The sequence below is a fragment of the Nerophis lumbriciformis genome, linkage group LG09 (genome assembly GCF_033978685.3).
Source record: "Nerophis lumbriciformis linkage group LG09, RoL_Nlum_v2.1, whole genome shotgun sequence".
Lineage (NCBI taxonomy): Eukaryota > Metazoa > Chordata > Actinopteri > Syngnathiformes > Syngnathidae > Nerophis > Nerophis lumbriciformis.
In genome coordinates, this window is record NC_084556.2 from 30095888 (window position 1) to 30108617 (window position 12730).

Consider the following 12730-nt stretch of genomic DNA (forward strand, 5'->3'; position numbering starts at 1 on the left):
CTGACACCTTGTGGCGATGGGAAAATGCTGCGCGTCATCAGTTTGGGCACTTCCGGTTTACGATGTTAGTTCAGTTCATGAGACAATAATACCGCACCTGTTCAAGAAGTCACATAAACGGTAAGAAGTATTTTATTTATTAAATAAAATACTTCTTACCATTAATGCGACTTCTTGAACAGGTGCGGTAGAAACGGATGGATGGAATAAAATGCATGAGAATGTTTTATATTTTGAATGTTATTTTTAACACTGTGATTACCAGCGGAATTTGTCATGACTTATCGTGTTAAGCAATTTTGATGCAGTCATCAAAATAACCACATCTGGCTCGAGAGCCATAGGTTCCCTACCCTTGATATATCATATCAAATATATAATCTAAACCATTGCAATAAATTTGCATGTTCGGTGGATGTGTATTTAAGCAAGGTGTGTTTTGATTCAACGCAAACTTGGCGCGATCAAATGATGTCAGTCGGCGACTGGAGACCTGTCAGCTGATTGTTTGCTTCTGAGCAATGTTATGGATTATTATGTTACCTCACTTTTTCACTTTTTTGAGTGGATTCAGGCAATATATCCCGTTTCAAAAGTACTAATTTAGTGCCGGTTTTGGAGAATATGTAAACGATACCCAACCCCGCTAACCATGTCTTTGTCCCACTTCCAGCAGAATGGGCTCCTCCAAAATAATGTTGAAAGTCTTGTTCTTCTCATACTCCTCATCATCGATGATCTTCACATTAAGCAGCTTCCTGGAAGTAGAAGGTCAAAAGGAGCAAAGGGGAGGATGGAAACACAAAGACATACATCGATTAATGAGTATAATTATTCGGGAAATGGCAACCATTTGACAAACAGAAGACAAATGCGTCCGTTGGCTCTGTGCCGACAACAAGCGACTTCTAATGCCAGGTTCGACCTTAAAATCCAAACACTAGCGTTTGTAGTCAGTAGCTGAGGAGCCAAGAGGTAGACAACCCACACAATGAATCATGGTGAGTTGTTGCACAGAATGTGAAGATAGCAGAGCCACTGTTGAGCAATATGTGACTTCAAATCTTTGCCAAGGCTGAAAAACTATTTATGAGGCTGGGTCACAACATTAAGGCCAGTAATCTTATTTGCTCAAAATCAATACATCTCTTGCATAAAACAAAGTCATTTTTGGAAACGGCTCAACATGTGAGCAAAGTGGAATGTTTAGTGGCTAAAAAATAGTTTCTTTTTTTGTTTGATTTTCTCCCAAATTCTCAACAGCAGGTTTAAAACATTGTGTGTTAGTACAGCTATTAGGGGTGTAATGATTGATTGATACATCGATAGATCGATTTATATTCCCTAAAGTTCAAGTATATCGATCTGTGCTCGGCAAGTTTGCCTTCCAAAAGACAGGTATCAATATCCATCCAAGATCGTTTTAAAGGGAATTGATCGACTTTATCAATACTACAAAAAGGAAAATATTGTAAACAAGTTTAGCACTTTTAACGTTAAGTACATTTTACTGTCTGTGGCGTCATCAAAACAAAAATGGCGGATACCTACGGTGGTCAAGAAAGGTCATAACTAGAGATGTCCGATAATGGCTTTTTTGCCGATATCCGATATTCCGATATTGTCCAACTCTTAATTACCGATTCCAATATAAACCGATACCGATATATACAGTCGTGGAATCAACACATTATTATGCCTAATTTTGTTGTGATGCCCCGCTGGATGCATTAAACAATGTTACAAGATTTTCCAAAATAAATCAACTCAAGTTATGGAAAAAATGCCAACATGGCACTGCCATATTTATTATTGAAGTCACAAAGTGCATTCTTTTTTTTAACATGCCTCAAAACAGCAGCTTGGAATTTGGGACATGCTCTCCCTGAGAGAGCATTAGGAGGTTGAGGTGGGGGAGGGGGGTACGGAGTAGCGGGCGGTGTATATTGTAGCGTCCCGGAAGAGTTAGTGCTGCAAGGGGTTCTGGGTATTTGTTCTGTTGTGTTACGGTGCGGATGTTCTTCCGAAATGTGTTTGTCATTCTTGTTTGGTGTGGGTTCACAGTGTGGCACATATTTGTAACAGTGTTAAAGTTGTTTATACGGCCACCCTCAGTGTGACCTGTATGGCTGTTGAACAAGTATGCTTGCATTCACTTGTGTGTGTGAAAAGCCGTAGATATTATGTGATTGGGCCGGCACGCAAAGGCAGTGCCTTTAAGGTTTATTGGCGCTCTGTACTTCTCCCTACGTCCGTATACCACTCCGTACAGCGGCATTTTAAAAAGTCATGAATTTTACTTTTTGAAACCGATACCGATAATTTCCGATTACATTTTAAAGCATATATCGGCCGATAATATCGGCAGTCCGATATTATCGGACATCTCTAGTCATAACAAAACTAAACTCCACAAGACAATGGTGTGATATCTGTGAGGTGTGTGTGTGTGTGTGTGTGTGTGTGTGTGTGTGTGTGTGTGTGTGTGTGTGTGTGTGTGTGTGTGTGTGTGTGTGTGTGTGGCCTGCAATAGGTGGCGCTGTTATGTTTGACTTGTGCGAGAGCGGCAGAGTTAAAAAGTTAAAGTATCCATTATTGTCACACACACACTAGGTGTGGCGAAATTATTCTCTGCATTTGACCCATCACCCTTGATCACCCCCTGGGAGGTGAAGGTAGCAGTGAGCAGCAGCGATGGCTGCGCCCGCAAATCATTTTTGGTGATTTAACCCCCAATGCCAACCCTTGATGCTGAGTGCCCATTTTTATAGAGTTGTGGCGAACAGCAGCTCTTGTACAATTTGTGTGTTGACTCCCTGAGTTTGTTAAAGAGGAACTGCATTTTTTTTTGGAATTTTTCCTATCGTTCATATTCTTTATGAAAGACATGGCAACGGATGTATTTTTTTTTTCTTAATGCATTCTAAATATTAATAAATAGGATCAAAATTCCGCTTACAATGGAGTCTATGGCAGCCGTTCAATTCTGCCTAAAGAGCTCCTAAAAATAATCCAAACACCTCCATTAGGGTTTTATATACATGATGTAAGTATATATGTATTGTAGTGGCAGGCACATTTATAATAACATTTAATATTTACATATTTTGATAATTTTAAGCATACACAGCGCATTGATTTAAAAAACGCATCTTGATGTTTGCTTTTTTTTTTCTTCTCCATCCCTGATTATTACTCACTGCAGACTTTATGAGAGCCAACAAACATAATAAAACATCACTTACTGTACAATGTCTGCTGTAATTAGGATACCGACTGCTGGGATGTTCATATATTCCCATTTAGATGAAAAATGAAGTCAAAGGAATTGTCTAAGATACAAATCTGTGGAATGGTACAAAATAATATCTGCTTCCGTGAAGTGGAATGGAAGACATTTGAAACCACCATGGCTCTTCCTAGAGCTGCCCGGCCGTCTAAACTGAGCGATTGGGGGTGAAGGGCCCTAGTCAGGGAGGTGACCAAAAACCTGATGGTCAATATGTCAGAGCTACAACATTCCTCTGTGGAGAGAGGATTATCTTACAGAAGGATAACCCTCCTTGCAGAAATCCACTTCATAGGCCTGTATGGTAGAGTGGGCAGACAGAAGCCATTCCTTCGTAAAAGTTTGCCAAAATGCCCCTGGAAGACTCTCAGACCATGAGAAACAAAATTCTCTTGTCTGATGAGACAAAGATTGAACTCTTTGGCGTAAATACCAGGCATAATTTTCAACTGTGGTGGTTTTTTAAGGGCTTAATAAATAAAGTTGGTATGGTATGGTATGGTATGGTATGGTATGGTATGGAGGAAACCAGGGACCGCTCATCACCAGGCCAATACCATCCCTACAGTGAAGCATGGTGGTGGCAGCATCATGCTGTGGTTATGTTTTTCCGTGGCAGGAACTGGGAGACAAGTCAGAATAGAGGGAACGATGAATGCAGCAATGTACAGAGACATCCTGGATGAAAACCTGCTCCAGAGGACTCTTGAACTCAGACTCGGGCGACAGTTAATCTTCAAGGGGAACTGCACTTTTTTTTAGATTTTTGCCTATTGTTCACAATCATTATGAAAGACATGACGACGGATGTATTTTTTTAATGCATTCTAAATATTAAATACATGCGATCAAAAATCTGCTTACAATGGAGCCTATAGGAGCTGCTCTATTCTGCCAATAAAGCCCTTAAAAACATCCAAACAAATAATGAAGTTTAATATTTATGTATTTTGCTCATTTTAAGCATACACGGCAAAATAATTTCAAAAACGCATCTCGATGTTTGATTTTTGTTATTAACAACATCACTGATGACTACTCACTCCAGACTTTATGAGAGTCAACAAACATATCAAAACATCACTTACTGTGCAATGTCTGCTGTCATTAGGATGCCGACTGCTAGGATGTTTATATTATCCAATTTAGATGATCCTCGCGAAGTAAAAGGGAGTGGTCCCAAAAGTCTTTTTTTGTCGTTCTCTCCAATTTATCTAATTTGGCTGTCGAAGTGTACCAACTTGTCGGAATACATCCTCAGCCATCAAGATGAGAAGCATGATTTATGATCTACAATAAACTTCCAAGGAGCAGGGAAGTTGGGAAACAGCTGACCACTCGATGATGTAAACATGACACACAAGCTTATGATCACGGCGCCGCTAGAGATAGTTTGTCTGCGCTAGCGCTTATAATAAGAATATAACTAATACTAGGTTAATATTTAAGTCAGGAAATGCAAACTGAGTTTTGTTGGCAGTTTTTGAATGGTTATTTATTGGGTTTTATGGGGTTTTGAATGGTTGTATCTATTATCCCATTGGCTCCGCTGTAAGCAGACTTATATTTACGTTTATTTAATAATTAGAATGCATTAAAAAATACATCTGTTGTCATGTCTTTCATAATGATTGTGAACGATAGGCAAAATTTCCAAAAAAAGTTCAATACCCCTTTAATCACACAGCCAAGATATCAAAGTAAGTGGCTTCAGGACAACTCTGTAAATGTCCTTGAGTGGCCCAGCCAGAGCTCAGACTTGAATCTTATTGAACATCCCTGAAGAGATCTAAAAATGGCTGTGCACCAACTCTTTCCATTCAACCTGATGGGTCTTGAGAGGTGCTGCAAAGAGAAATTTGGAACGACTAATGGGCGAAACTGCCCAAAGATAAGTGTGCCATGCTTGTGGCCTTGTATTCAAAAAGACTTGAGGCTGTAATTGCTGCCAAAAGTGCATCAACAAACTATTGAGCAAAGGCTGTTAATACATATTGTACGTACATGTGATTTCTTAGTTTTTAATTTTTAATACATTTCAAAAAGCCCCCAAAAAATGTTTTCACATTGTCATTATGGAGTATTGTGTGTAGAAATTTGAGGGCAAAAATGTATAGGCTGTAACATAACAAAATACTGAAAAAGTGAAGCCCTGTGAATACTTTCCGAAAGCACTGTATAGGTGGTAATTCTTATCCCAGAAGCTTCACACAATAAGCTGCTAACCGCCCCAAAAAACACTGGAAGTCACAGCTTGATGAGGCCATCAGGAAGACATTGTCTGCAAATAGCAGAGATGAGCTCTTGAAGGCCCAAACTGGACTCTTTCAACACCTTGCTGTGCCTAGAAATTGTGTCAATAAAAATTAGAATCAGAACCGGTGACAAAAGACAGCCATTTCGGAAGCCAATGTTTACAGTGAACAGGCTCGACTTACTGCTGGCAGTGGGAACCAGGCTCCTGCTCCAGTTGTACAAGGACCGGATAGCACCTAGGAGCGTGCCATAAATTGCGTACTCTCGGACCACCGGGATGGACACAGTCAACTGCCTTTTAAAAATCCACAAAGCACAAGTGAACTGGAGGGGAAAACTTCCATGCACACTCCAGTACCCTTGCAAAAGTGTGGAGCCGGTTGAGTGTTCCACGGCCAGGAGAAAAAAATTATTACACTTCCTGTAGCTGAGTTTGTTAAAGAGTGCGATCCCCTTTAGTTGCCACCCCAGTTTGCCAACCCGGAGGTACTGTTCCCGACTTCTAACCAATGTTGAAAAGATGTGCCGACCAAGGCAGTCAAACAAAATCCAGGGCCTTAATGGATTTAGGGCAAAACTCGTACACCACTAGAGCTTTTCCACTGAACAGTTTTTTAACGAGTACTGCACTTTTTTGAGGGAATTTTGCCTATCCTTCACAATCATTATAAGAGACAAGAAGACAAAAGTTGTTTTGTTTTTTTTGCATTCTAACATGTAAAAATCGACTCTTTCTTGGTGGCTAGCAATGCAGCTAGTGGGAGCAATCAATTCTACCACTACTTCATTTACGTACTGTAACCTGTATAGTAACCAAAACTGTAGCGACATTGTTATTGTAAGAGCGAACACTGAGGAACTTTCTTTCTATCGTAGTTACACATGAGTGTGTTTCGGTGTTAGCCGTAAAAGCTAACTAATAAGCTTGCTTCTACGACAACGCGAAATGTGTTTGAGTTTGGAATGCACAACACAATACGATAGGACACCAATTTGTACTGACTGAAAAACATGAACAATCATATTACAGTATCTGTAAAATATATGCCCACATTTCATGTTTTGTTTGTACACAGCTAGCCAGACAGCATATGCTGTCTGTCATGATACACGCATGACGTGCTACGTGTATAATGATCAATATAAAATGTGACTCATTCGATAGACAGTTGTCTGTTTGGTGCAGCTGGCCAGGGATGTTTTTTCCAGTTAATTATAGGTAAGCACTCCATTTATGTCGAAATAGCTTGGCTTTAAATTCCACATTTTGCAGCTTCGATTCACATTCACCTCACTCTGTCAGCTTCTGTCTGCTCCAACGTCTCATTCTTTTAGAAGCAGTAGTTTATCCTCCATAAATTCAGATTTAAAAGACAAGGTTGTGAATCCACATTTGTCCAAAAGTAGTCATCTTCATTATTTGCTACCAAGTCTGCAATGATTAGAACACACTTGTGTTTGTTCCCAGAAGTAGTAACACACATTTGTTGCCGAAAGTCAGAAGTGCGCTGCCATGGAAACGGAAATCAATGCCCGGAAGAAGTCAGATGGAGGGTTTTGAAGTTGTCTTAGAGGGCTTTGAAGGCTACAAGGATGACTCCCATCAGCCGAATTTTGCAAGCGTTTTTTTTATATCATCTTTAAAATCCTAGTTTTAAAAAAAGACGTGTGTTCTTATCTCTCATAATGATTGTGAACAATAGGCAAAATAATAAATAAAAAAAGGGCAGTTCTTTAACTCAGTGTTTTTCAACCACTGTGCCGTGGCACACTAGTGTGCCGTGAGATACAGTCTGGTGTGCCGTGGGAGATTATATAGTTTCAACTATTTGGGTTAAAAATATTTTTTGCAAACCAGTAATTATAATCTGCAAATTATGTGTTGTTGTTGAGTGTCGGTGTGTCTAGAGCTTGGCAGACTAACCATGTAATACTCTTCCTTATCAGTAGGTGGCAGCAGGTAGCTAATTGCTTTGTAGATGTTGGGAACAGGGTTTGTTGTCGTGATCACAATATGAAGACAACAGTGGGAGGCAGTGTGAAGGTAAAAAGGTGTCTAATGCTTAAACCAAAAACAAACAAAAGGTGAGTGCCCCTAAGAAAAGGCATTAAAGCTTAGGGAAGGCTATGCAGAACGAAACTGAAACTGAACTGGCTACAAAGTAAACAAAAACAGAATGCTGGACGACAGCAAAGACTTACAGCGTGTGGAGCAGAGACGGCGTCCACAAAGTACATCCGAACATGACATGACAATCAACAATGTCCACACAAAAAAAGATAAGCAACAACTGAAATATTCTTGATTGCTAAAACAAAGTAGATGCGGGAAATATCGCTCAAAGGAAGACATGAAACTGCTACAGGAAAATACCCAAAAAAGGAAAAGCCACCAAAATAGGAGTGCAAGACAAGAACTAAAACACTACACACAGGAAAACACAAACAAACTCCAAATAAATCACGGCGTGATGTGACAGGTGGTGACAGTACACCTACATTGAGATGAGAGCTATAGTGATGCATGCTTGGTTATGCTTTAAATTCATATCCAACAATTGCGAAAATTACTTTTTTCTTTTTTTTTCTTTTTTTTCTTTTTTTTTTTATTGTCTACTGAGTTTAATTTTTTTATGATTTCTGCTGGTGGTGTGCCTCCGGATCTTTTCAATGAAAAAAATGCGCCTTGGCTCAAAAAAGGTTGAAAAACACTGCTTTAACTAACTAACTTTAACTCGTCAGCGATCCTGTTCTGTCTCCCTGTAATGCTTGTCTGATCTTGAATGGGATTGTGCTGAAAATTTTAATTTCCCTTTAGGGATTAATAAAGTATTTCTGATTCTGATTCTGATTCTGACAACTAACTGAGCAACCTCAGCCATGGCGAGGGTCAAGCCAGTGTTCGTATCCTCAGCCTCTGCTTCCTCTACGGAAGGTGTGTTAGTAAAGTATTCCTTCTACTGCCTGATTATATCCTTAGTTGAAGTCAGTGTTGAGGGGCACTATTTTCCCTTTTTGAGTTGTTGGATGGTTTGACAGAAACTCTTAGAAGCCAACCAAAAATTGTGCTTCATGGCAACTTTGAATTCCTACCACACCTAACTTCTCATCCTCTCTCACAAGTACAGGGTCTTTCCCCATCAGGAAAGTGACATCCGACACGTAGGCCAGGCGCCAGTCTTCAACCACCACCCAACTCACAATGCAAGGGGCCCTTATGTTTACTCTGCAGTTATGGTTCTACGGCAGGACTATCAATTGGCGGCCCGATGGCCAAAGCCGGCCCGGTAACTTAGAAAAAAAACAAAATTTTTGCAACAAATTCCTCAAAACACAAGAGTGCTGTTATATAGACAAACTTTAACTAGCTTTGAGGCAGAAGCAGCCTAAAAACAGCAAAGCGCTCCTTTGTAAAGACAGGCCTATTTACCCCCGGATTTAATAATGCTGACAAAATAAATAGAAAAAAAATAAAATGTCCACTGTGGCGCATGATGGTTCTCAACAATATACAAAATAGGAATAATAGTGAAGATGAAGTCCGCTCCCCGGTTCTTGGCTTTCTGGAAATGTGGACCCCAAAATAATAGTAATAATAATTAATTACTGTATTTTTCGGAGTATAAGTCGCTCCGAAGTATAAGTGGCACCTGCCGAAAATGCATAATAAAGAAGGAAAAAAAACATATATAAGTCGCACTGGAGTATAAGTCGCATTTTTGGGGGAAATGTATTTGATAAAACCCAACACCAAGAATAGACATTTGAAAGGCAATTTAAAATAAATAAAGAATAGTGAACAACAGGCTGAATAAGTGTACGTTATATGACGCATAAAGAACCAACTGAGAACGTGCCTGGTATGTTAACGTAACATATTATGGTAAGAGTCATTCAAATAACTATAACATATAGAACATGCTATACGTTTACCAAACAATCTGTCACTCCTAATCGCTAAATCCCATGAAATCTTATACGTCTAGTCTCTTACGTGCATGAGCTGAATAATATTATTTGATAGTTTACGGTAGGTAATGTGTTAATAATTTCACACATAAGTCGCTCCTGAGTATAAGTCGCACCTCCGGCCAAACTATGAAAAAAATTGTAATTGTAACAATGCATTTTTATGTGTGGTGGTCCAAATTGATGTATGGGAAACACTGGCATGTTTATTATTGTGGTTTTAGTTTATTTGTTATCGAAGGGTACTGCACCATTATGTGAGGAAAAATATTAAAAACTATTTCTATGCAACAAGTAGACTCACCATAAAAACAATAATCTCACAATAGTGTGTAGCTAAAAACAGCATTGTTATCTTCTCATATTTTGCTTTTTTTATCTTCTGCATTGAATATTATTAGAAAGACTTAATGAACCGTCAAGGGAGTTTTTCCCCCCCTTAGCATCCAAGAGGAACAAAAAAAATAGCCCACACAAAATTAGTAACTATTATATTTCTCTCTGTGGAAATTAAGAACTGATTTTCAAGGTCTCAACACAGAAATTTTAGTTTTCCACAGCTTTTTAAATCCTCATGTCTCAAAACCCTGCAGAGCTACACTGTCAAAGTGTGACCGACATATTTTGCTCAAGCCAGCTTCTTCTCCTGCTCTGTCACACTGAGTCGTTCTCCCGCTTTTTCTCCGTCTCCCTAATGATATGTGGGTGGCTGTCTATTTCTGTCTGCACATATACACCCAGGATTCTGCAACAGGCAGGAAGTGTCTTTTGCTCGCAGAAGAAAAGCAGCTTTATTTCAAACAAGGCCGACGAGTCACCGGGGGAAAGTCATGCCAATGCGAGCAAAGAGCCCAGGGGCAGAAAAACAAGGTCTCAAATGCATTATGTTCAGGAAGAAGGTGAATGTGAAGACGTTAGACGGTGTTAGTGTGCCTTGTTTATGCAGATAACATATTTGAAATTATGTCTATTCATCTGCACACAGCAAGATGAACATGATGTTACTGTTGACTATCATTTTCATTTCAAAGATTCTCACATGGATGAAAGTCCGTCGAATATTAAGGATATTTTGTTACTTTGAATGGCTGGATACATTTGAATAGTAATAAGATGATAAATGATGAAGGACAAAAATAATTAGATGTATTTAAAAACTTGAATGACTGGTAAATGTAGTGGTAAAGGTGCCATAATATCGAATATAATACACATTAAGAAAAAATATTTTAAAAGTGGGGACTTCAAGTACGTTGGGGTTTCTTTTACGAGTGAGGGAAGAGTGGATCGTGAGATCGACAGGCGGATTGGTGCGACGTCTGCAGTAATGCGGACCCTGCATCGGTCCGTCGTGGTGAAAAAGGAGCTGAGCCGAAAGGCAAATCTCTCAATTTACCGGTCGATCTTTGTCCCTATCTTCACCTATGGTCAAGAGTTTTGGGTTATGACCGAAAGAACAAAATCACAGGTAAAAGCGGCCAAAATTAGTTTGTGGCGGGGCTCTCCCTTAGAGATAGGGTGAGAAGCTCTGTCATTTGGGAGGAGCTCAAAGTAAAACCGCTGCTCCTCCACATCAAGAGGAGCCAAATGAGATGGTTTGGGCATCTGGTCAGAATGCCCCCCAAACGTCTCCCTGGGTCGGTGTTTAGGGCATGTCCAACTGGTAGGAGACCACGAGGAAGACCCAGGGAAAAGTGGAGAGATTATATCTCCCAGCTGGCCTGTGAAAGCCTCGGAATCCCCCGGGAAGAGCTGGACAAAGTAGCTGGACGGAAGAAGGTGGATTGATGGATTCATGTATTTAAAACTAAGGTAACTTGTTGGTATTGCAGCGACAAACGTTTTCATCATCGGTGCACATCAAGTTTAAAAATACCATCTGAACGCAAAACACGTACTCGAGGATGGCGCCGACAGTGTTGCCAATCCTCTTTGGCGACTTTTTTCAGCATTGTTATCTGAAAAAGGTAAACAAACTTGTTTGTTTCAACAACTGTTTAAACTAAAGAAGAGTAAATGGTGCATTTTGTTAAGTTGTTTATGAGTGTGTTTACTACAATATCGGTTAATAACTGTATCTTGTTTGCAAGGTTATTGCAAAGACTTTCAAAATGTGCACTTATTTCTTACTATACTTACTGTAACCAAGTTTTGAGCAAATCAATGACTTGCAGTTCAGTAAAACGTTTAAAAAACGTTCCTGTGTGACATGCTGACTACCAAATTGCATGTGTACCCAAAAATTGGGTTATTTTCTTCAGCAAATGTTATTTATGCGAGCAAATAATAACACGTGATTAATTATGATTAATCACAGGTTTAGAGTGTGATTAATCAGATTAAAACAAATAATCACTTGACAGCCCTAAAATTACTTATTATCAGACCTTTTGTAATTTAAACGGGCTGTTTGCAACATTTCCGCAGATGCCTAGAGGGCGCCAACTTTCCAAAGTATTTTATACAGTATATCAAGCCCCCTCATGGCTTTTCCTGCAAACTGATGTAATTACGTACGTACGCAACACATGCACGCACATTAGCTTTAGTTGTTGTTAGCAATTTGGATAGCTAGCGTTAGCTGTCATTGAATGTAGATTCTAACATAACAAAAACATGACCGCAAATTGTTTGTTGCTTCTCTTGGACTGCTTTTGTATGTATGCACGAGCTCCCTGCACGTACGTGTTGACGAGACAGGGTGAGTGACCGCCGTAAACACCAATATTTTATTTGAGCTGGTAAAAAAATCATGTATTACATAAACTTTGTAATTGTGAAAAATATGGAAAATTGTCAAACAAATGTGTTCTACTAAACCACTAATGGTAACATAGGCTAGCCAGGAGTGTTCTTGTTATATGTTTTGCTTTGACCTTTAACTGACACCTTGATTTATCGGGTTGGAGAGCAAACTGAATAAAAAGGTCAAAAAAAATTTAAATAAAATATCAAACAAAGGCTAAATCGCAGTTAGTGAGGTCCTTCGGCTCTGGCGCGCAGCACCAAGAAGACATCAAAGTTGACTAAATAGAGGAAGTAAAAGTCGAAGCAAATTTTATTGAATGTGAATGACCTTTTTCAAGAGGAGAGCTACATCTCCAAGGCGGTGTGTGCCGTATCCGGTATAGAGCGAGATCAGTGCCACCAGGGCCAATGGCGGGATTTCAACTGGCCAGAGACACGCGATGACACAGAGAGTTTTGTGTCTGTCAG

At 39.6% G+C, this 12730-nt stretch overlaps 1 protein-coding gene across 7 annotated transcripts in view; it reads right to left on the reverse strand.

Annotated features, from left to right (window-relative positions):
- slc8a4a (solute carrier family 8 member 4a) overlaps positions 1 to 12730 on the reverse strand; it is a 102389-nt gene that overhangs the window by 37445 nt on the left and 52214 nt on the right. For all 7 annotated transcript variants that reach the window (XM_061963384.1, XM_061963383.2, XM_061963379.2 and 4 more), the window contains one exon: positions 652 to 758. In XM_061963384.1, the coding sequence (XP_061819368.1) occupies positions 652 to 758 (107 nt within the window). The remainder of the gene's footprint in view (positions 1 to 651; positions 759 to 12730) is intronic.